We start from the raw sequence: 26,107 nt of genomic DNA on the forward strand, positions 1-26,107 counted from the left end.
GAAACCCTAGGAAAGAAATCTGGAACCATAGATACGAGCATCAGCAACAGAATACAAGAGATGGAAGAGAGAATCTCAGGTGCAGAAGATTCCATATAGAACATCAGTACAACAATCAAAGAAAATGAAAAATGCAAAAAGATCCTAACTCAAAACATCCAGGAAATCCAGGACACAATGAGAAGACCAAACCTACAGATAATAGGAGTGGATGAGAATGAAGATTTTCAACTCAAAGGACCAGCAAACATCTTCAACAAAATTATAGAAGAAAACTTACCAAATCTAAAGAAAGAGATGCCCATGAACATACAAGAAGCCTACAGAACTCCAAATAGACTGGACCAGAAAAGAAATACCTCCTGACACATAATAATCAGAACAACAAATGCACTAAATAAAGATAGAATACTAAAAGCAGTAAGAGAAATAGGCCAAGTAACATATAAAGGCAAGCCTATCAGAATTACACCAGATTTTTCACCAGAGACTATGAAAGCCAGAAGATCCTGGACAGATGTTATACAGACACTAAAAGAACACAAATTCCAGCCCAGGCTACTATACCCAGCCAAACTCTCAATTAACATAGATGGAGAAACCAAAGTATTCCACGATAAAACCAAATTCACACATTATCTTTCCACGAATCCAGCCCTTCAAAGGATAATAACAGAAAAAAACCAATACAAGGATGGGAACCACGCCCTAGAAAAAACAAGAAGGTAATCCCTCAACAAACCTAAAAGAAGACAGCCACAAGAACAGAATGCCAACTTTAACAACAAAAATAACAGGATGGAACAATTACTTTTCCTTAATATCTCTTAATATCAATGGACTCAACTCCCCAATAAAAGACATAGACTAACAAACTGGCTACACAAAAAAGACCCAACATTTTGCTGCTTACAGGAAACTCATCTCAGAGAAAAAGATAGACACTACCTCAGAATGAAAGGCTGGAAAACAATTTTCCAAGCAAATCGTAGGAAGAAACAAGCTGGAGTAGCCATTCTAATATCTGATAAGATTGACTTCCAACCCAAAGTGATCAAAAAAGACAGGGAGGGGCACTTCATACTCATCAAAGGTAAAATCCTCCAAGAGGAACTATCAATTCTGAATATCTATGCTCCAAATACAAAGGCAGCCAGTTTCATTAAAAAAAACTTTAGTAAAGCTCAAAGCACACATTGCACCTCACACAATAATAGTGGGAGACTTCAACACACCACTTTCACCAATGGACAGATCATGGAAACAGAAACTAAACAGGGACACAGTGAAACTAACAGAAGTTATGAATCAAATGGATCTGGCAGATATCTACAGAACATTCTATCCTAAAACAAAAGGATATACCTTCTTCTCAGCACCTCATGGTACCTTCTCCAAAATTGACCACATAATTGGTCATAAAACAGGCCTCAACAGATACAAAAATATTGAAATTGTCCCATGCATCCTATCAGATCACCATGGACTAAGGCTGATCTTCAATAACAAAATAAATGATACAAAGCCAACATTCACGTGGAAACTGAACAACATTCTTCTCAAGGATACCTTGGTCAAGGAAGGAATAAAGAAAGAAATTAAGGACTTTTTAGAGTACAATAAAAATGAAGCCACAACATACCCAAACTTATGGGATGCAATAAAAGCTTTTCTAAGAGGAAAACTCATAGCTCTGAGTGCCTCCAAAAAGAAAGTAGAGAGAGCACACATTAGCAACTTGACAACACACCTAAAAGCTCTAGAACAAAAGGAAGCAAATTCACCCAAGAGGAGCAGATGGCAGGAAATAATCAAACTCAGGGGCGAAATCAACCAAGTGGAAACAAGAAGAACTATTCAAAGAATCAACCAATCAAGGAGCTGGTTCTTTGAGAAAATCAACAAGATAGATAAACCCTTAGCCAGACTCACTAGAGGGCACAGGGAAAACATTCTAATTAACAAAATCAGAAATGAAAAAGGAGACATAACAACATATCCTGAAGAAATCCAAAACATCATCAGATCCTTCTACAAAAGGCTATACTCAACAAAACTGGAGAACCTGGATGAAATGGACAAGTTTCTAGACAGATACCAGGTACCAAAGTTGAATCAAGATCAGGTTAATGATCTAAACAGCCCTATATCCCCCAAAGAAATAGAACCAGTCATTAATAGTTTCCCAACCAAAAAAAGCCCAGGACCAGATGGGTTTAGTGCAGAGTTCTATCAGACCTTCAAAGAAGATCTAATCCCAGTTCTTCACAAACTATTCCACAAAATAGAAACAGAAGGTACTCTACCCAACTCATTCTATGAAACCACAATTACTCTGATACCTAAACCACAAAAAGACCCAACAAAGATAGAAAACTTCAGACCAATATCCCTTATGAATATTGATGCAAAAATCCTCAATAAAGTTCTTGCTAACTGAATCCATGAACACATCAAAACAATCATCCATCCTGACCAAGTAGGTTTCATCCCAGAGATGCAGGGATGGTTCAATATACGGAAATCCATCAACGTAATCCAGTATATAAACAAACTCAAAGACAAAAACCACATGATCATCTTGTTAGATGCAGAAAAAGCATTTGACAAGATCCAACACCCATTCACAATAAAAGTCTTGGAAAGATCAGGAATTCAAGGCCCATACCTAAACATGATAAAAGCAATCTACAGCAAACCAGTAGCCAACATCAAAGTAAATGGTGAGAAGCTTGAAGCAATCCCACTAAAATCAGGGACTAGACAAGGCTGTCCACTCTCTCCATACCTATTCAATATTGTACTTGAAGTCCTAGCCAGAGCAATTCGACAACAAAAGGAGATCAAAGAGATACAAGTTGGTAAAGATGAAGTCAAAATATCACTTTTTGCAGATGATATGATAGTATATATAAGTGACCCTAAAAATTCCACCAGAGAACTCCTAAACCTGATAAAAAGCTTCGGTGAAGTAGCTGGATATAAAATTAACTCAAACAAGTCAATGGCCTTTCTCTACACAAAGAATAAACAGGCTGGGAAAGAAATTAGGGAAACAACACCCTTCTCAATAGTCACAAATAATACAAAATATCTTGGCGTTACTCTAACTAAGGAAGTGAATGATCTGTATAATAAAAACTTCAAGTCTCTGAAGAAAGAAATTATAGAAGATCTCAGAAGATGGAAAGATCTCCCATGCTCATGGATTGGCAGAATCAACATTGTAAAAATGGCTATCTTGCCAAAAGCAATCTACAGATTCAATGCAATCCCCATCAAAATTCCAACTCAATTCTTCAATGAATTAGAAAGTGCAAACTGCAAATTCATCTGGAATAACAAAAAACCTAGGATAGCAAAAACTCTTCTCAAGGATAAAAGAACCTCTGGTGGAATCACCATGCCTGACTTAAAGCTTTACTACAGAGCAATTGTGATAAAAAACTGCATGGTACTGGTATAGTGACAGACAAGTAGACCAATGGAATAGAATTGAAGACCCAGAAATGAAGCCACACACCTATGGTCACTTGATCTTCGACAAGGGAGCTAAAACCATCCAGTGGAAGAAAGACAGCATTTTCAACAAATGGTGCTGGCACAACTGGTTGTTATCATGTAGAAGAATGCTCATTCCTATCTCCTTGTACTAAGGTCAAATCTAAGTGGATCAAGGAACTTCACATAAAACCAGAGACACTGAAACTTATAGAGGAGAAAGTGGTGAAAAGCCTTGAAGATATGGGCACTGGGGAAAAATTCTTGAATAGAACAGCAATGGCTTGTGCTGTAAGATCGAGAATTGACAAGTGGGACCTCATGAAACTGCAAAGCTTCTGCAAGGCAAAAGACACCATCAATAAGACAAAAAGACCACCAACAGATTGGGAAAGGATCTTTACCTATCCTAAATCAGATAAGGGACTAATATCCAATATATATAAAGAACTCAAGAAGGTGGACTCCAGAAAATCAAATAACCCCATTAAAAAATGGGGCTCAGAACTGAACAAAGAATTCTCACCTAAGGAATTCCGAATGGCAGAGAAGCACCTGAAAAAATGTTCAACATCTTTAATCATCAGGGAAATGCAAATCAAAACAACCCTGAGATTCCACCTCACACCAGTCATAATGGCTAAGATCAAAAATTCAGGTGACAGCAGATGCTGGCGGGGATGTGGAGAAAGAGGAACACTTCTCCATTGTTCGTGGGATTGCAAGCTTGTACAACCACTCTGGAAATCAGTCTGGCGGTTCCTCAGAAAATTGGACATAGTACTACCAGAGGATCCAGCAATACCTCTCCTGGGCATATATCCAGAAGATGTCCCAACCGGTAAGAAGGACACATGCTCCACTATGTTCATAGCAGCCTTATTTATAATAGCCAGAAGCTGGAAAGAACCCAGATGCCCCTCAACAGAGGAATGGATACAGAAATTATGGTACATTTACACAATGGAGTACTACTCAGCTATTAAAAAGAATGAATTTATCAAATTCCTAGCCCAATGGATGGACCTGGAGGGCATCATCTTGAGTGAGGTAACACAATCACAAAGGAACTCATACAATATATATTCACTGATAAGTGGATATTGGTCCAAAACTTAGGATACCCAAGATATAAGATACAATTTGCTAAACGCATGAAACTCAAGAAGAATGAAGACCAAAGTATGGACACTGTGCCCCTTCTTAGAATTGGGAACAAAACACCCATGGAAGGAGTTACAGAGACAAAGTTTGGAGCTGTGACGAAAGGATGGACCATCTAGAGACTGCCATATCCAGGGATCCATCCCATAATCAGCTTCCAAACGCTGACACCATTGCATACACTAGCAAGATTTTGCTGAAAGGACCCAAATATAGCTGTCTCTTGTGAGACTATGCCGGGGGCCTAGCAAACACAGAAGTGGATGCTCACAGTCAGCTATGGATGGATCACAGGGCTCCCAATGGAGAAGCTAGAGAAAGTACCCAAGGAGCTAAAGGGATCTGCAACCCTATAGTTGCAACAACATGATGAACTAAGCAGTACCCCGGAGCTCTTGTCTCTAGCTGCATATGTATCGAAAGATGATCTAGTCGGCCATCACTGGAAAGAGAGGCCCATTGGACTTGCAAACTTTATATGCCCCAATACAGGGGAATGCTAGGGCCAAAGGAATGGGAATGGGTGGGTAGAGAAGTGGGTGGGGGTATGGGGGACTTTTGGGATAGCATTGGAAATGTAATTGAGGAAAATACGTAAAAAAAAACAAACAAAAAAACCAAAACAAAACCTATATATTTAAAGTAATTCTATGAACAAGCATAAAAACTGGAAAGACATGTTAATTGACAAATATAAAGTAAGTAGTTTGTATTTTATTATTTCATTTGTCAGAAAATAAAACAACTTCAAACTTTCCCTACTCAAAAAAAAAAAAAAAAAAAAAAAAGAGCTATGGCTGCAGCTATTCTAACTTCATCAATTAGCTTCAGTTAGCACTAATCTGACTGATATATTGAAGGTTTGATTTTTATTTATTTATTTATTGCTTTTTTTTTGTTTTTTTTGTTTTTGTTTTTTGAGACAGGGTTTCTCTGTGTAGCCCTGGCTGTCCTGGAACTCCCTCTGTAGACCAGGTGGCCTCAAACTCAGAAGTGTTGGGATTAAAGGTGTGTGCCACCATTGCCCGACTTATTTATTTTCTATAAAACCAGTAAACTTATTGCAGTATAATTGTACCTTAACATTCAAGTTGATTCATCCAAAAAGTAAGCTTAATGAAGAAAAATTACCCTTCTTAGCATAGCTTCATATCTTTCGAATTTTTCTTACCTTGTGTATGTTCTAAGTGATCTTACTCTGATAGGCAAAGGTGCTCTACCAGAAAGCAAAAAACATCTTGTTCTGCATGTGCAGTGCAGGACATTGCTGATAGGATTGCTTAGAGGTGCTCTTTTCTTTAGAAACTTGATCATTCTTGTGTATCATTTGTTATTTCAGTATGTGGGAAACAAATTGTTTCTACTTTTCTTTTTTTTTTTTTAAGATTTATTTATTTATTATATGTAAGTACACTGTAGCTGTCTTCAGTCAGACCAGAAGAGGGAGTCAGATCTCGTTACGGATGGTTTTGAGCCACCATGTGGTTGCTGGGATTTGAACTCCAGACCTTTGGAAGAGCAGTCGGGTGCTCTTACCCACTGAGCCATCTCACCAGCCCCCTGTTTCTACTTTTCAACCAGAACAACAAACTAAAATCTAGAGCTTTCAAAGCAGTTTGCTAGGTGAGATTTCTGGACAAGAAAACCTTTGAGGTAATTGCAAGCTTGCTACTAAGGCCTCAAGTATTATTGGGTGCTGTTATCTTAAACACATATTGAAGATGTCTCTTTTCCAGTCTTCAACTGAAGCCCATTCAGACTTCCATTGAACAGTTATTTTTGTTGTCCTAGCTAGTGCCTGGGGATGTACTGGTTAGTGATGTTCTCTACTTTGATGGATAGAATTTTAACAGGCAAATACTCAAGTGATACCATTAGAACTCTGCTTTTCTGTTTGCCCGTCTTCACAGCTTCCTCCTTGGCCAATGGTCTATTTCACTATCTTATTGTGTCCTGTAGAATTCATCTCCATTTCCTGAGCTCTCCCTGAAATGCACCTGGCTCTGTCAGTTCTTCAGTATGGGAAATTGGTGATAGGATTTCCTAGCTAACTTTTATTTTTTGCAGTCTTTCATCTGTCTTGGACTATCTTTTCTTTTCCTTGACTATGAAAAATTCAATTCCTTTCCTTCTGTTTCCCATGCATAGGAAAATCTTAATACATTTTACAACATAGAAAATTTTTATTTTTCTTCTGTAAAGCATTCCTGACTTGTAGCATACTTAGTCATCCTGTCTTCTGGGTTCAGGTCCTATTTCATATTTCTTTTCTATAGCTATTAAATGTCCCAATAATTATTTTTACATTTTTGGGAACCTGGCCTGAGTATAAGCCAGGAATAGATAACATTTGTCTTCATTTTTCTAGTATATAGAATTTAAATAAGTACAAGAGATGCTGACTGCATAGCTGTCCTGTCTACTGAATCAGATGACTCACATCCAAAGTCTACATGTCTATCAGACCTCTGCCACAGAGACATGTCTTTCCTCACAGGTGTGGCTTGCTTTCCTTTTTCTATTGTGCTTCTTTTTAGTCTTTTCTCATTTTTTCTTTCTCCTTTTTGCTTTGGTGTGAAAAAGTGATCCCTAGCTAGTCACTGAAATGATCCAATATGAAACACAGTGTCAGGCTCTCCAATAATGGATTTCTTCTTTAATCCTTTATTAAATGGTAATGATTCAAGGGGGAGATGAGGTGGAAAGGTAGAGTTTTATATAGTATAATTTCTAATATTTAAAATTTGTACAAATTTGTATATATACCCTCTAGATATGCAGCTTTTATACTTTAATTAATGATGTTATAAATTTGACTTTTTGTCTATGATTCTTCCTAGGAGTTGAATCGTACCTGGCTGGTGCTAGATATGATTAGCAATATGGTGATTAAAATAAATTAATTGGTCCAATGTCATATCTCTTCTCCTCTGTACAAACATCTACTTTATGTTGAGGGTACTTTCCTCTGTCTGGTTGATCTTGCCTCAGGGTAGGATGATTGTCCTTTGGTAACATAATAACCTTTTAGGACATCAATAATAGATTTTTATCTTTTTTTTCTTTTCTAAATTAGGTGGCAAACAGAATAGGAAGGTCATCCATGTACAGCTTCCCAGATCCACAAGCTGTTTAGTAGGACACTCATTTTTTTTTTGTCTTATTTTCTGAAACCAGTAACACTGTAGAAGAAGGAGCTAATTACAAAAGAGGAATGTGACTAAGCGGGTGTCTGAGATGTCTGTGGACCAGCTGTTGAGTCATCTTTCTTTATTCTTTTGTTAGGTGTGCATTTGTATTTCACAGTCTATGGTCAGTATTTATAGTCTTTGGATAAATACTTAGATTCTTAAAGGCATACATTTTATGAAATGAAGAAGACTTAGTATAGTTTCAATTCTTTGATGCCTTTGCTATCATTACCTATTCATAAGAACTGACATTTGTAGTGAAATCCAGGGTGTATATTTGTTAATCCCTGTAAATCATGTTTCTACAAAGTCTTTAAGTATATAAAAGTAACCAAGCAGAATATAAAATGTATCTATACTACTAGGCACTTCAGGCCCAGTACACAGACACACAGGCAGGCAGACAGACAGTCTCTCTCTCTCTCTCTCTCTCTCTCTCTCTCTCTCTCTCTCTCTCTCTTTCTCTCTCTCACACACACATATACACACACACACATGAGAAAAAGAGACTGGGAAATGGGTGGATGGGAAGAGAAAGGGAAAAGGAGAGAGAGAGAGAGGGAGGGGGAGGGAGAGAGAGAGAGAGAGAGAGAGAGAGAGAGAGAGAGAGAGAGAGAGAGAGAGAGAGCAATCATTCAATAAGTATTTGAAGAATTAGTAAGTACCCAGGAATGGCTGTCTGCCTGAAGTTTTATTGTGTGCTTTGTTTGAAGTTATACCCTATGTGTAAATTTATATAGTACTTCACCACCCAACACATGAGCTGAAATACTTCTTATTAAATTTTATTTAGAGAAAGAAGGTTTTTTTTTTTTTTATCATCTCAGTTCAGCTTAATGTATGTAAAGTGAGGAAGAGGAGGAGGAGGAAAAACCCAAGCCTTAAGGAGATAATTAAGCTATGTATTAACAAAACAAAACCACACACACAATAACAAAAAATAGCCATTGGACATTTCTTAACTATTTCTAAGAGAGTAAAAACACATCTGTGCTTTAAAATTTTACAATCTGGTCTGTCTGATCCCAAGTGTCAGAGATGGATGTCCTGACTAAAGGGTTTCCTGAACTGTAGGAATGCAAACTTCTGACTGCAAGGCCTCTGGGTTTTCCATATTGGTGAGAGAGGTTTGATGGGGAAGAGTTGACATCTCAGGACAATTTTTGAGACTTATTTGTAAAAATTTTAAACAAATTTAAAGTTTTATTTATGAGTTTTTTTTGCACACGCACACACACGCACACACACACACACACACACACACACACACACACACACACACATGGGCTGTGCCTGGCTCCCCACTGAGGCCAGAAGAGATGTCAGATCCCTGGACATGGACTGGAGAGTTGAGAGACACTATGTGGGACTGGGAACTGAACTCTAGTTCTCTGCAAGAATAGTCAATACTCATAACAGCTGAGCTGTCTTCCTAGTCCCAGCTGAGCCAGTTTTATTGTTTAAATTTTAGCTGAGATCAAATTTCATGGTTTTTGTTTATTTGTTTTGTAAGTAAGTATTGTGATACACACTGATGTAAGTATTGTGTGCAGGGTTTTAAAATAACAAACATTTGAAAGTAACATGAAAGGCTCTTGGTATAAACACCTAATTTGACATGAAAACAATTTGTCAGTTCTAACTTTATATCTTGTACAAGAACAGTTTGTGTTCTTAACTCTGAGAATCTGTCCAGGCTCCTGTAGTTTCAAGGTTTTGTTTGTTTGATTTGTTTATGTTTTTCTAGTTTTTTGTTTTTTGTTTTTTTGTTTGTTTGTTTGTTTTAGGTGTGGATCAAATTGTTCTTTGAATTTAGATACTGCCTTTTATTTGATTGGAGCTGGCTTGAGCAAGTGGCAATAAACTCAATTTAGTGTTTTGTTACATTCCTAGTGCCATGGATGGCATAGTCAGTGTTACATAAACACATCACTTTTCTGTTGTTTCAGTTAGAATGAGAATTGATGATAGATTAAAACTATTTTTTTCACATATTTGGTTTCATCTACAAAACAAAAATTGAGCAAACTTAAAACTTGCTGACTTCCACTTAAAATTCTAGAATGAGGTCACTGTAAAGAAGTAGAATAGATTCAAAGGGCTCTGCAAGTTCAGACAACAGTGACATGGTCAGACAACAGTGACAGACAAAGCAGTTTACCTGGAGTAAAGTTCAGGCTTTACTCCAGTGGAAGGAGCTATGGCTGGCTAAGCTTGGCTGCTGGGTAGAATATCTCAGAGATGGATGTCAAACTAGATTACAAGGACTCAAGCACAGAGGCATCATCAAGTTGAGGCTTACTTTACCGTTTTCCTTCTTATGTTTTGAAATGTCTCAAGGAGTCTATAGCTAACTGCTGTTTTAAATAGCAAATACATATATAAGAATGAATCAGCTCATGGCATAAAATAATTTGGGAAACAAGTACAAAAGAGAAAATGCTCCATGTACCACCATCACCCATAAATATATTTTAAAATGACAATGTATGACCTATTTATATTAGGCTTTTGTAAACTGATACAAATTAAAATGTCAAAGAAGCAATTATAGACAGCAAGCAAGGTGTGCTGGTTCTTCTAGAAATTTCAGAACCTGCTTTGAATTTTCATTATGTGAATCTCCTAAGAGAGGGCTACCTTTTTCTACTTTAATTTTTTTGTCCAAACAACCTTTATTGATTTCTTAAGCAAACATACAGTGTTACATAATGGTATTCAGACACATTTACATGGTGTGCTGACTAGCTCAGGATTATTTGTTTGTGAAGAGGACACTCAAAATCTTCTCTATGGAGTGGGGCATGAAGGCTGAGAGAGAAGAATAGAAGAATTCAAGTGATATGAAGAGAGAAATGATAAAAAATGGGTAAAATGGGAACAGATGGAGGGATGGAAGTTAGCCAAGAAGAGGAGGAAGGAAAGAAGGACAAAATATACTAAGATTTGAAGAAGTCTTAAGGAATTATTTTATATTTATCTTGTTCTTTGTTTACATATATATGTAAACACATACATAAACACACAAACATGCAAATGCAAACATAGCTGTTATCTATCTATCTATCACATATATATATATGAGATATGAGACTTTCATATATATATGAGATATGAGACTCTCATATATATATATATATGAGACCATACCATTTGGGAAAAAAATATTTTCATCATGAACCATAGATCATCTAATTAAAACCCTAGTAGCAGCCATGAGTTCAAGAGACTCCCAAACATATAGGCTGTTGTAATCTCCTAGCTATTTCAAAACATACAATACAATATAATCAACTCTAGTCACCCTTCTGTGTGATGGAAATCTAGCCGTTATTCCTCTGGTCGGGAGTGATTTTTGTACCCCTTATCAAATCTGCTAATCTCTTCCTTTTACTTACAAAGATCTATTCAATCTTTGGTGACTATTCTTTAAATAATGCTTTAGTTTAGTCTATGAAATGTTTTCTGTTCTTTGTTTAATTAATGAATATGGATTTTTGTTGAAAGGTGAGCCATTGCATACACTCTCAGAATCATTTGGATTAGTTCTTCTGATACAATAGAATCAAGAATGAAATCCAGAGCTGGAGATGTAGCTCATTGACAGAGAGCCTGCAAAACACATCCATGGAGGGTCTGGGTTCAACCTGCAGCACCACAAAACACAGAATCAAACAAACAAATGCGACAAGTGACTTTCTTTGGAGCTATGGAATAAAGATAAGAAACAATTTTGTTCCCAATCAGACACAGCTTGTAGGAGGAAGGAACCATTATTATATAACCAAGAAGTCATTATCTCCTTACAGCACAGTGGGGTTTAAGGACTTTATGAAATGTCTACTTGAATTAAAGGATTGCTATTTACAATCTTATGTAGGTAGCCCTAATAGTAATGAAATTAGGTAGAGTTTACCAAAAAGGAGTAGGTATCGTAGACACTCAAAATTTTAACTTCTTTAAAGTGTTAACAGAAAAACAGGGTAGAATGAGGAGGAGAAAAAGAAAAAGGAGAAGGTGAAGGAAGAGGAGGAAGTGGAGAAGGGGAAAATGGCAGAAGAGGAGCAGGAAAGACCAACCCTTCACAGTCATTTAAGGCTTATTTTACCCTCAGTACCCAGGTATGCCAAGTTCCTCCTCAGAAACCAAGCAAGCCTTTGAAAGTGTGCTTTGAGGACCAACTTATCTCCAAAGTCTGGGTCTTTAGAGCACAGGAGCTAAGTGAATGTCATCACAGATGACATTCAGCCTCTGACAGGAATTTGGCAATCTTGGCAGATGTTTGGCTGCTCTGCAGGGGACTCTTCCTCAGTGATTTACAAAAATTATTCAGGTTAAACAACTGCAAAGTCTCACTACTGGGGCAGCAAGCATGGAAGGGAGAGAGTAAAATTGGAGTTGGAGTCACTGCTCTGCATATTAAAGGAGAGCTTTCCTTGGAATTCCTTCAAGGCTCCTTACCTGACATCAAGGTTGATTTACCTGATCTGTGTACACTTAGTATTCATAGGTTACCAAAGTAGCAGAGATTCTGTTTTTAGTGAAGTATTATTATTTTCTTTTATAACAGAATAATAAGGGATAGATACTTTACTAATTGCTCTTATAGTACAATGCTATTTCATATCTTTAAAATGCAAAATTAATTTTATGATAAACTTTAAAAAATTCTAATATATACTGTGATACTCAATTCAGAGCTTGTAGGGGTTATGGTAGAATCTCAGATATATTTTGGATACTAAGATGAGTATTATAGCCGGGCAGTGGTGGCGCACACCTTTAATCCTAGCACTTGGGAGGCAGAGGCAGGCAGATTTCTGAGCTCAAGGCCAGCCTGGTCTACAGAGTGAGTTCCAGGACAGCCAGGGCTACACAGATAAACCCTGTCTCAAAAATAAAAAAAAAAAAAACAAAAACAAACAAACAAAAAAAGATGAGTATTGTAAATGAACTCCAAACTGATAGGTTTTGTATTCCAAATCCAATTGTGTAATTCTGCAGCTAAACTATACCTAACTGGTTAACTCTGAATTATTGTGGATAAGTATGAACAAACTTCCTAAGAACCACCAGATGGCACCCAGACACTTTAATTTTGGTGGAAGACTTTATCATTGTGTTCAAGGCAGAGGAGCAAATGCAATTTATAACTACATAATGTTTTCCTACCACTTAATACAATGGAAAAGCTCAGTTTTATCTTTTCCTACCCTCTTCAAAGCTCATCAACAGTTATGTATTGAAATCTTTATTCAAAAAGTCTCCTTCTAAAGGAAAGTTGAAAAATCATCTTTATGGGTGACAAGTCACATTTACTTAAAGCATCTGGTAGAAACATAGCACATCACAGAATGTTCTATCCAATCATCATTTATTTCATTGCTCTGCTAGTTTATGTTGATAATTTTCATGCAACTAGTAGTTCAGAATATAAAAAGGCCCTTTCAAATGCTTTAATAGTTTCATAGCAGTAATCTTCAAGATTCATATTAATAAAGGCTCAGAATCCCTGGTGACTAAGCAAATGCTCTTCTACTGCTTCTATCTTTACAGGATGGAAAAGTTGTATTCCTATCTTCAACTGCACCTAAGGACTAAATGACATCTTTTAGAGTAAAGAACTGTCATTTTTTTTCTGGAGATAAATCATGGAAAATTCCTAATTCTCATATTCTGAACTGGAAGACAATATGGAGACAGAACTGGAATATGTCAACATTTTTATCTAACGCACACCTTAGTAATAAGATGAAGCCCAGAACTTACTTGTTCTAATATGTTTTGAAGCCTTTCTATCTCACAATCTATTACAAATTTCTTCTCTTGTCTTCTGTCAAGCTCTTCTAGCAGTTGCCTGTAGCTGACATCGTTAAAATTTTCCACACATATCGCACTGACATGCCATCCATTCTGTCCTGCTTTTTCCATTATAGCTTGAAGTATTGAATACCCTATTAGAGAGAAAAAAAGTTAATAAAAAATACTCTTTTAACATATGTAAAGATATTCCTTTAGACTTTTGTTAGAGACTGGATCCATATCAATATTTCTCATATTTAAAACACAGATCATTTTGAATCTTGAAAATGTGAGTCATTTTTTTGTGAAACCCTTCCCCCTCCCCTTTTTTTCCTTTATTCAGGCAACAGATTCTTTTAAGCTACTTATTGGATGAAGTTGTCACAGTATACCTTCTTTAAAATCTCAAAACTCCCTCTACTGGAGAATATTCCTTTGGTCTAGATATACTTTTGATGAGATTAATAAAACTCCATTGTATCACTACCTGTGGTCAATATCAATTTCATGACACCTTTTGTTATTTTACACTCTAGAAAGAGTTTGTTTTGAACAAAGGTTTCAATTTTTTGATTGAACAGGGTACAAACAACTTTATTGGTTTGACTATAGAGAAAAGATGCACAAAAAATCCCAACAAAACAAATCAAAGCAAAACAAAACACCCGTACTATGGTATTATTGAGGATGTATTATTGTCAGAGCTTCATTTGATGATATAGGCAGATGTATAAGGTGATAGCATTATTTATTAAGTTCCACTTGTTCTGGCAGATGAAGTGTGTAGGCTTGATATGAGGTGAATTACCAACTCTTAGAGGTGATAGACATTCAAATACATGTGACCAAACTTTTCAAAGAACAATAGGAAATGCATGTGTCACATGCTTGTATTAGTACCAGTTGAGAGGCAGACATAGGAGCTCAAGGTTAGCTTCAGCTGCATAAGGAAGAAGTTTAAGGCCAGGGTGAGCTACACAAGATCTTGTCACAAAAACTCCACATAAACAAAATAAAATGATTTCTGGGCAGGCTGATGAAGTGACTCAACAAGTAAAGGCAGTTGCCACCAAAGCTGGGTGTACTGAGTTCAGTTCCCAGTTTAAATGGTGGAAGAATAGAATGGAGTACTCCATATTGTCCTGTGACATCCACAGGCATGCTGGGACATATATACACATGAAGCAAGTAAACAAGGAAATAATTCAATGTGAAGTGCAACTACAGTATCCCTGACAAATCATAAAATTTTGGCAGACTAAGTGCTGGTTAGGTGAAGATAGAACTTCTTGGGGAAAAGGCTGTGGTCTCTGCCTGTTGTTTGTCAAATCTCTCCACAAGTGGAAGGAGATTTCAGCTTCATATTATTTTCATGCCTGCTTCTTGAGACCTCAATTTTTAGTTATAGCTTGAAAGATTAGGAGGAAAAGATTCTCTGATTGTATAAAAAACATCCCTTAGATAAAAATTGGTTAGGACCAGAGCCACTCATTTTTTTTTTTTTTTAACTTCATAGCTTGGCATAAACAAAATAGTCTCCTGAAGAGTCTAACAGCAGTGTAATCTTATTCTGTAGTTGCTGTCTCTGGTTTCTCCCTCAGTAGGTATTGCAGTTAGGCTAGCTGGCAGGATTCAAAAGGAAATTTGAAAGTGAACACACCAGGCTTATAAGATAAGAGAGCAATTATTTAGAGTTTCAGATTTAGGGAGTTTCATTTTGAGGTTATATTTTCTGTGTCTCAGAGCTCCAAACATTATGATGTACAGACAATGTCAACAGATGGACCTGATGATGAGCTCATATCTAAAATATAAATTGCCTGATTTCCTGCCAAATGCATACCATGGCAGTCAGACTTCATTTTTATTTAAATGAAAAAATCCCCAAAGAAGAAAGAGGGCATGCTAATTACATTATGCTTATTCTGGATATGTGTTGTTCCATACATATCCAGTCTTTTCTTTGTACTTCATACCTGTAATTACCTTTTCATATCTCATCTGACATTGCCGTTTTCCCACCAACCTGGAACCTAGGGCTGGCTTTCTTTTTTCTTTCTTTCTTTCTTTCTTTCTTTCTTTCTTTCTTTCTTTCTTTCTTTCTTTCTTTCTTTCTTTCTTTCTTTCTTTCTTTCTCTCTTTCTCTCTTTCTCTCTTTCTCTCTTTCTTTCTTCCTTCTCTCTCTCTCTCTCTCTCTCTCTCAGATGTTTTCTTTATTTACATGGCAAATTTTATCCTATTTCATCATTTCTCCTCCAAAAACCTATCCCCCTCCCCTTAATCACTAACCCACCCATTCCCGCTTCCCTATCCTGGAATTCCCCTACACTGGGGCATGGAGACTTCACAAGACCAAGGGCCTCTTCTCTCATTGATGTCCCACAGTCAACCTCTGATACATATGTGGCTAGAGACATAGGTCCCTTCATGTGTACCAATTGAAGGGTGGTTTAGTCCCTGGGAGCTTTGGGGGTACTAGTTGGTTCATATTGTTGTTCCTCTATGGGGCTGCAAACCCCTTCAGCTCCTTGAGTACTTTCTCTAGCTCCTCCATTGGGGACCCTGTGTTCAGTCCAATGGATGGCTATGAGCGTCAGGCACTGGAAGAGCCTCTCAGGAGACAGCTATATCAGGCTCCTGTCAGTAAGCATTTGTTGGCATCCACAATATTGTCTGGGTTTGGTAACTGTATATGGGATGGATCCCCAGGTGGGATAGTCACTGGATGGCCTTTCCTTCAGTTTTTGCCCCAAACTTTATCTCTGCATTTCCTCCAATGGGTATTTTGTTTCCCCTTCTAAGAAGGACTGACGTATCCACACTGTGATCTTCCTTCTTCTTGAGCTTCATGTGGTCTGTGAATTGTATCTTGGGTATTCCGAACTTCTGGGCTAATATCCACTTATCAATGAGTGCATACCATGTGTGTTCTTTTGTGATTGGGTTACCTCACTCAGGATAATATCAACCTGGGGCTTTCTTATTTCCTGTTGAATGAATGTGGAAGCTCTTTCATTTCATTTCTTCTTCTACTTTTGTGATTATGTGTCTGTTTGGGTGATGTATGTGCATATATGCATGTGGTAGGCCCAAAAGGCTAAAAGACGACATCAGATTTCTGCTTTGTCACTTAGTTCTTAATAGCCAGAAGTGGGTGGTGGTAATAAAATGCTCAATAACACCAAGTGCTCCTAGCCCCTCAGTCTTCTCCCTCCCTTCTTCCCTCCCTTCTTCCCTCCCTCCCTCCCTCCCTCCCTCCCTCCCTCCCTCCCTCCCTCCCTCCCTCCTTCTTTCTTTTGCCTTTCCTTCTTCTTTCTGTGTGTGTGTACACTCATTTTTCACCTTTGCATGAGACTGTCGAGGCCAGAGGTTATTAAATATCTTTTAAAATCACCCTTAATCTAAGGTTTGAGCCAAGATATCTCATTGAATCTGCAGTTTGCCATTTCTTCTAGACTGGCTGGGTAGGGACCTCTGTGGGTGGATCCATCACTCTAGGCACTTGGGTCATAGGTGCCATGTCACAGAGTTGCCATGCCTGCTTTTTATGTGGTGCCAAGGATTTAAACTCAGGATTTCATGTTCTCACTTTATTCACTGAGCTATCTCTCTAATTCTTGTGAGCTATCTTTCTGTAAGAATTCATATTTAACTTCTTCTGTCCCTGGACTTGTGTTCTGTTGGGAACTGAAGCAAGATTCCTTTTATTTATTTATTGATATCTACAAATATATTATTTGACTAGGAAGGCTTCAAGGAATGGCAGTTGCCATATATTTTTCTCTTTTTATTTGTGACAATATAAAGGTAATTCCAAAACTCTTCTTTGATTAACTGAATGGTGCAAAATTATAAACATGGACCACACATTGAATCATCTCCCTTCTCCCTCACATCCACCTGCAGCTTGGCTAAACTCTTTTCATGCTGCTGCCTTATTTGTTTAAGCACTATGTGGCTGTCAGGTCTCATGACAAGACAAAGTGTCCATGTTGCTATTTTCTGGATGCCATGGCTTTTACAGGACATAGAGAAACATATATTTTGATGAAATTTATATATTTATCCATTTATATTATGCTGCAAGGTTCACACTAACCAAAAAATTGAACTTCGAAGGCAGCATTTCACTGTCAGATTGTTCATATTTAGAAATTATGCTGCTAGTGAAATAAGACAAAAAACCTAGAAGATAATTCTGGTTAAATGTCAAGACATGCTATCCATTGAAAAGGCTCATTAATCCTAGAAATCAATGGCATCTTTTCAAGCAGCAGGAAGGACACATACTTGCAGTCTCAGAGCCTCGCTCAAGCTTTAAGTCTTTTTATTATTCTGTTTCACTTTAGTACGCTCATTATTTATGTTCCCTTCGGTACATGTGCATTTTTTATTTGCCAAAATAGGTGTGAGAATGTATTGGCGCAAAGAGAAAATGCTGCCTTTGAGACTATGATGGAATAACTTACTTGCTATAGAAATTAGAAAGCATAAGTCAAGCTGTACTGTTTATACACGTGATTGTGAGTTATATTGCCATTTTCTTAAAAATATGCAATTTAATATTGTTATCCAAAAGGGAATGTTACTTTTTTGGATGAATGTAACATAGATAACAATAATTCACTGCTATAAACAATATTTTGCATGCCATCTTGAAAAGCTGTCTAATATTTTAATTTCATATCCTTTGTTGAAAATTTTTTTGTTCAAGATCTTATAAAGTGCATCAAGATCAGCAAAGGCACAAATGGTCTTTTTACAATCAGTGTGGTATTTGTAAAACTTTCAATTAGGTAAGTGACCTATGTGTCAAAATATAGCATTTTATAAATAAATGCAAAGAAATAAAAAAATCTGCAATTGCAGTAGAGCACATTCAGGTACATTTATATTATTTGATCACAGTAAATAACTTTCCATAGTTATTCAAAAATACTGTCAAGCAACATCAAGTATCTACATCATGTTATCTTATTGTACAATGGTTATGTTAAATAAAATGGCAGCTAGGTTAACACTACTGAACACTTCACAGCAAAACCTCCTATGTCATCAAAAAAAAAAAAAAGTGACCTATTTGGCGATGAGTAGCACCTCAGTGGTATTTCCTCTTCACTGAAAATTTGTCTTATTTAACATGTGTAGTGTAAGATTTACTTAGTATATTTGTCAATACACAAAGCATCAGGAGGTTAAACAGGAGAAATTCATGCGTAGGAAAAGATGACTTCAAAAGATAGGAGCTACCAGGATACTGTGGAATGTTTCATCTGCCTGAAGACCAGTAAGTTCATACTGTGTTTGCAGTGGCATAGTTATGATCAGATGCCACAATGCTTCATCTACAAATCATGTTTCAAAGGATTAGGACATTAAGAAGACAAGGGGAAGGGGTGAGAATACAGAATTTATCAAGGAAGGTGATCAGAGTAACAAAGTCACAAATGTAAAAAAGAAGTAACGAATGACGCATGTTGGATGTGGGATAGAGAAATGTTTAGGTTATAGAAACGTGTGTGTGTGTGTGTGTGTGTGTGTGTGTGTCAGAGAGAGAGAGAGAGAGAGAGAGAGAGAGAGAGAGAGAGAGAGACAGAGACAGAGACAGAGACAGAGATGGAGAGAGACAGAAACAGAGATACTCACAGAGAAACAGAAACAGAGGGACCAGAAACCAAGAGAACAGAGATAGAAAGTCACAGAGATGGTAGAAGAGAGAGACAAAGGCATAGAGAAAGAAAGACAAGACATTTGATTCCAATAAGGTGTTGTTGAGCCTGGATGGAAGTGATGAAGTGAACTGTCTCTAAATAAAGCTACCTGTCCCTACATAAAGCCATCTTCACTGTTTTACAAGCTGTTGTGCCGAATCTGTTACTGTGGTCTGGAACTAAGTAGTGGGTTTTAAGAAAACTGTATGTGAGTTAAAAGTCTGCTTCTTGCTGTAGATTGAGTTGAGTCAAAGACATGAGGATGATTCTGAAATACCTGCCACATTTAATATAACCATGCCGGAAGTACAATGCGTATTTAGCAACCATTTTGTTTGGACTCTTGTTAAGGTACCTCAGTGCTGAAATAACATATTTCAAGGTCAGGATCCTGACTTGAAGATCTCAGCACATAGAAGAGAAACCAAACATGACAGCCTGGGTAAACTTTCTGACAGCCATTACTGCAGTGCTCATTTGTTCTGTAGTTTAAGAAGCACATAGTGAAATAAAGGATGGTTTCCTTTCCTATGTAGGTTGAAGGGGCACATGTACATCTTGAATAAGAGAAACGGAGTATCTTTTTCTTAGAGGACAAATGCCAAATCTACTTTGTAAGGTAAACAAAAGGATACTTTTACATTTGGCTTGAGGCCTCCCAAATATCTTGAGTTTTCCGACACTAATATTTTTCCATCTTCCTTACATTGCAGTGTTCATTCTCAGTTCACATGACAACTGACAAAGGAACTTGAGACATTAGATCAGTAAAGTACTGTAGCAAGGATTATAAGTTGTTTTCTGGTAGCAATTTCTCCTTTATTCAAACAGTGGCATTCTAACCTAGGATAAAGGCAGTCAGAATAAGTATTTTTTTTCCATGTCATTCTTTTGGAGATATGACTATGACTAAGTCTCAGCTAATAGAATTTAGGTAAGCTATGTAATGTGTTCCTGCTTTTTTGTCCTGTCACCTTGGAACTGAGTGTGGATCCCACCCCTGGCCACAAGGTTCCAGCTTTAAGTGATGAGATGAGAATATTCTGTCTGTATGGCTTTGTTATTTCATTGACCATTTAATAAAAGTTTGGCTTTTGTAATCTGTCTCTTGTAATCCTTTAAAAATTATTATTGTTTTGCTTTTGAGATTATAATACAATTACATAATATACCCTCTAATATCTCCTTCCAAAACCTCCTATAAAACCCTCATTTTTTTCTTTCAAATTCATGGCCTCATTTTTACACTGATTGTTGTTACATTCATTAAAAAGCACAAATCTCTCACAATTAAATTCTCATTTATATTTTATATAGTATAAAGGTTCTTATAGTATGCCATTCTTATGATATACCATTCTTACTCTGTTTTTAAATTTTTATGGATTTTAATTAAATTATTATTAGATTACTTTCTTTTCTCCTTCCCAGAATTACATTTTATAGAGAACTAAGCTCATTGACTTAGTGATGTGGACTATACTCAGTGACCATCTATCATAGACTTTTCTATGAGAATAATAAACTTATTGTCTTGCTTTAGTTATTAATGTGACAGAAGTAGAGACTTCTGTTAGTTGCAACTGAGTCTGCTGTTCATGTATACTATCATGTATTCAAGTATTCCCAAAAACTTCTACAAAGAGTTTGACTACTATTTTCATCTTCCTCTATGGAGTCTCTGAAACTGGATACAGGAAGAATTTTATTTCTGTACTTTAATTGTTTAGTCTATTAATTTATATATACATTACTGATAGGGTATTTAATTGTCATTATTGATGGTCAACTTGACAGAATTTGAAATCACCATGGACACATGAGCCTCTGGGCATGTCAGTGAGTAAAGTCTTATATTAGGTTAGTTGAAAGGGGAAGATCCACCTTTCAATATGTGGTGTCTTTCTATGGGTAAACGTCCCAGGTTGAGTAAAGAGAAGTTAGCTGAATTCCAGCTTTCAACTTACCAACTGTGGATACAGGAGACCAGTTACTTGCATCTGACATCTTCCAAGCATGCTTTCCCCTCCATAGACTAGATTACTTGCACAGAAATCCCAACTAAGCTCTTCCTTTTGGGGAAGTTTTTGGTCTCAAAAACAAACAAGCAAACAAAACAAAAAACAAAAAACCCCAAATACTCCTACTTTATATAAGAACTATGAACGAAATTCTTCAGCAGTTCTGTGCATAAGTTCTTCACTATTCTACTATTATTTTATGACAAATGCAAATAAATGATTGTCCCTTGGGTGTATCAAACTCTTTTTAGTCGCTATTTTCATGCTGATCCCTCTTCAGCAGAAGGAAATGTCCTTCAAAGATGTATTAGAAAGTACCAATGCCAACATAAATGCCAACACAGACTAGCACTAATCTTTTTGACTGTTTTCTCCCTTCTTTGTCCTACTTTCTTTCTAGAGAGGGAGAGACAAAAAAGCTAGATGGATGAGGAGGTGGAGAGGATCTGAGAGGGGATGTATTGTATGAAAAAAAATTTAGTTAAAAAAAGAAAAAAGAGATTTTAGATGGCTTGCAAAACAATGAAATAAAATTGGCTCTTTTGGTAAGTGGCCATATATATAAGATAATAAATAAACAAGCAAACAACAACAACAGAAAAATAAACAAACAAAAACCAAACTCATCTAACCCATTCCACCCCCTGCAGAAACAAGCTCTCACAGCCTCTGTATATGACACATGTCTTGCAAAGAAGTTTTTCAATCACTGTTTCTAATTATATATTTGAATGATGATCAGATGAAAATTTTCCTACTTCATCAAACTGTAGGTTGATGAATCTTGGAGCTATTCTTGTGCTCAGAATCTAACCAAGTAGATCATAGTGATGGAATGCATGAATAAATTAGTGGGCAGTTCATGGAGAGGGATGACATTGTCAAGAAGCTCAGAAATACAATGAGGAGTACCAGACCACTCCCAGTAGCTTCAAATGTATCTTGTATTGCTGGAAAAGATTGTGTTTATGTAGATTAGATGTAGATGTAGATATATGGAGAGAGAAAGAGAGAGAGAGAGAGAGAGAGAGAGAGAGAGAGAGAGAGAGAGAGAGAGAGAGAGAATATTATGTGGCCTATGGATATGAGCTTTTAAGTCAGGGAAATAAATTATAAGTGTCAAATTTAAAGAACAATATTATTGTTTTAGAGGATTTGGTCTTTTCTCCTTAAGGATATACTAGGAAAAAGTTTGGAAATATGATGTCTGTCAGTGAGACAGAAACAGAAAGCTACTTCAGACATCTTGCCTTAGTACAACAGATAACAGGCTGTGGAATCCAGATTTGGAGTCATGCAGAGGAAGGAGAAATATATATATATATATATATATATATATATATATATATATATATATATTAATTTAAGGATAGGATAAATTACCTGGAGTCGATGGTATATTAAATAATACAAAGAGGCTTTGCTCATGAACATGTCTGTTGTGGCTACTCTACTTATTTTGTTTGCACTACAGGTTTTCGTTGACTTACGTAAAAACTAATCCTTGCATACAATGAAATCATATATGGATTAGAGAAGTCCATTTTTCTTTCTTGTTAGATATATTTGTAATCCTAGAGACAATCTGTGTATATTTTGAATATTTTCTATTAGCATACTGGTTCTCTTTTCAATTTTGTCTCTGAGTTTTTTAATCTGGCATTATGGTACTTTAGTCAACACTGTTTTACAAACTAAAGTTATCTCCTTTTATTAAGTGAGGCATTCTTGAAAGACAACTTTCTTAATAATAATGAGTGCTCAATGTTTTTTTATACATATGCATATATATGCATCTATGATAATTGTTTTGATCATAAATTAAGATTTTTGTCAATTTTGTATCACACTATATGAAATTCCAGATTCTTATTCTATTCTTTCTATTTTTTACAGCATACCATCTTAACCAACAAATCTAATCTACATAAAATATAGGTAGTAAAGGAAATAAAATGCGTGCTTGAAACCAGTTTACGCATATGGATCCATGAAACCACTTATAGCATACATTTGGATGTTAACCCTATTCAAGATGGCAAAACTTTGAAGTATTATACCTTTGAAGTATGTATATGTTCAGGTGGAGCTTAATAGCAGGGAGCATGTCCTGCACTCTAATATAGACCTTATGTGATACAGGGGAATGTAAGGAGGCCACAAAAGGTCATTCAGAGTGGGCGAGTGCTAGACAAGTTTGCAGGGGAACTTGTGTATGCAATGATTCAGTAGCATGCCTCAAATAACTAGAACTCACGACAGCCCTGTAAATCAGGTTTTTCCTTTACAGCACTAACTAGCAGAGCAGCAGACAGTGTCTCAGGTTAAGACATTTGAACTTTCCCCTTTCTTTCTCTGAGATTGCCCATATTTACTTCTCTGCTTATCTTTCTCTATAACATTTACCATCATTGAACCTACTCTGTATCTTCCTCTCTTATTCGCTTATTGTCTATTTCTTCCACAACATGTAAGTTTGTGAAATCAGAACCTTTGCTCACTGCCTAGAAGAGCACCTGACATCTATAAGGCACTCAATAAACACTTTAAAATAAATAAATACTGAAGATATAGGTAGTAATCTATTGGTAACAGTGAAAACTCCAAAGATGAGAACCAAGAGATAAATGAATTTATAAATGTGGTTGCATAACGCTAGCTAGATGTAAGTGGAACCAAGGAGGTTGTAGGAAGAGAAGGAGGGAGGCAATCTAAAGGGATGACTAAAGTTAAAACATGTGTAGCAATACTAGTTTCATCTAGACTAATTTTAAGAAAAGTGAGGATAACAGATTTGTTTTAGTTGATTCAGTTTCTGTAACCTGCATATTGTGTATATCTATCTTCCCAGGAGGTTTTTCACATATATTTGAATTTTCAATTTCTGTTGGTAAAGAATATCCCAATAAAAATACCTTACATTTCAACCTAGAGAACCTTTGAATTCAAATAAGTAGTTAATGTCATCAGAGTAACGTAACTTTATTTTACTTGTAATTTTGCATATCTTGACATCCTAACAGAATGTCAAGAGCAGAGGACTCTCCACGCTGCAGGAACCCTAGCACACTTGGGACCTTGAGATCACTGGTGAGTGGAACACAACATCAGTTCCAAAAACCCCAGAGGGTCTTGTGCTAGCAGGAACAGGGAGGGACAAAGCACACCTGCCCAACCAGTTCTGGTTGGGCAGGTTCAGTTCAGTCTGGCCAGGGTTCATTCTGGTCAGCACCACCCCTGCACCATCTTCAGCATGATCTCAGTGGAGGGTCCCAAGGTCCCCAGAGGACTCTAAACACTGCAGGCACCTAGCACACTAGGGATCTTGAGATCACTGACGAGTGAAATGCAAAATCAGTTCCAAAAATCCCAGAGAGTATTGTGCTAGCAGCAACAGGGTCAAAAGACAAAAAGCAGACTCTAGCACACCCAGAATCTTGGGATTACTGAGACCAATCTACTCAGGAGAGCATGTGGGCTGCAGAAGTACAAGAGCTTCTTGGACAGGCCTTCATCTGCAGCCAGGAGACAGAGCTGAGACCCAGACCACTGGACACCTTCCCTGCCAGAGGAGAGTCAGCCTCCAGGGGGGGCTTTGACCCCAGGAATCAGGAGGTGGATCTGAGCTACAGACTTCTGTGCACCTTCGCTGCAAGAGCTTGCCTGCACAGAGTGTTCTGATCACTGGGACTCAGGAGAGAGTTGCTCTCCCAGTAGTGCTGACAGAGCCTAAAGAATCACAGGAGGAACAAGTTCCAGCTAGAGACAGCTAGTACATCTCACACCAGAGATTACCAGATGGTGAGGGGCAAACGAAAGAATCTTACTAACAGAAACCAAGACCACACAGCATCATCAGAACCCAGTACGCCCACCGTATCGAGTCCTGGATACACCAACACACCAGAAAAGCAAGATTCAGATCTAAAATCATATCTCATGATGCTGGTAGAGGATTTTAAGAAGGGCATTAATAACTCACGTAAAGAAATACAGGAAAACTCTGCTAAACAGACCTTAAAGAGGAAACACAAAAGTTCCTTAAAGAATTACAGAAAAACACAACCAAACAGGTGATGAAAATGAACAAAACCATTCAAGATATAAAAATGAAAGTATAAAACAATGAAGAAAACCAAAGGGAGACAACTCTGGAGATAGAAACCCTAGGAAAGAAATCAGGAACCATAGACACGAGCATCAGCCACAGAATACAAGAGATGGAAGAGAGAATCTCAGGTGCAGAAGATTCCATAGAAAATATAGACACAACAATCAAAGAAAATGTAAAATGCAAAAAGATCCTAACCCAAAACATCCAGGAAATCCAGGACACAATGAGAAGACCAAACCTAAGGATAATAGGCTTAGATGAGAATGACGATTTTTCAACTTAAAGGGCCAGTAAATATCTTCAACAAAATTATAGAAGAAAACTTCCCTAACCTAAAGAAAGAGATGTCCATGAACATACAAGAAGCCTACAGAACTCCAAATAGACTGGACCAGAAAAGAAATTCCTCCTGACACATAATAATCAGAAAAACAAATGCACTAAATAAAGAGAATATTAAAAGCAGTAAGGGAAAAAGGTCAAGTAACATATAAAGGCAGGCCTATTAGAATTACACCAGACTTCTCACCAGAGACCATGAAAGCCAGAAGATCCTGGACAGATGTTATACATACCTTAAGAGAACACAAATGCCAGCCCAAA

General features: G+C 37.0%; 1 protein-coding gene across 6 annotated transcripts in view; it reads right to left on the bottom strand.

The window, feature by feature from the left end:
- The window catches only part of Gria4 (glutamate ionotropic receptor AMPA type subunit 4), a 392,371-nt gene that overhangs the window by 104,634 nt on the left and 261,630 nt on the right, over positions 1–26,107 (bottom strand). For all 6 annotated transcript variants that reach the window (XM_021173095.3, XM_021173096.3, XM_029481411.2 and 3 more), the window contains exon 5: positions 13,626–13,810. In XM_021173095.3, coding sequence (XP_021028754.1) covers positions 13,626–13,810 — 185 coding nt within the window. The remainder of the gene's footprint in view (positions 1–13,625; positions 13,811–26,107) is intronic.

This window comes from Mus caroli, unplaced genomic scaffold (assembly GCF_978045245.1).
Source record: "Mus caroli unplaced genomic scaffold, Mus_caroli_1 scaffold_11, whole genome shotgun sequence".
NCBI lineage: Eukaryota > Metazoa > Chordata > Mammalia > Rodentia > Muridae > Mus > Mus caroli.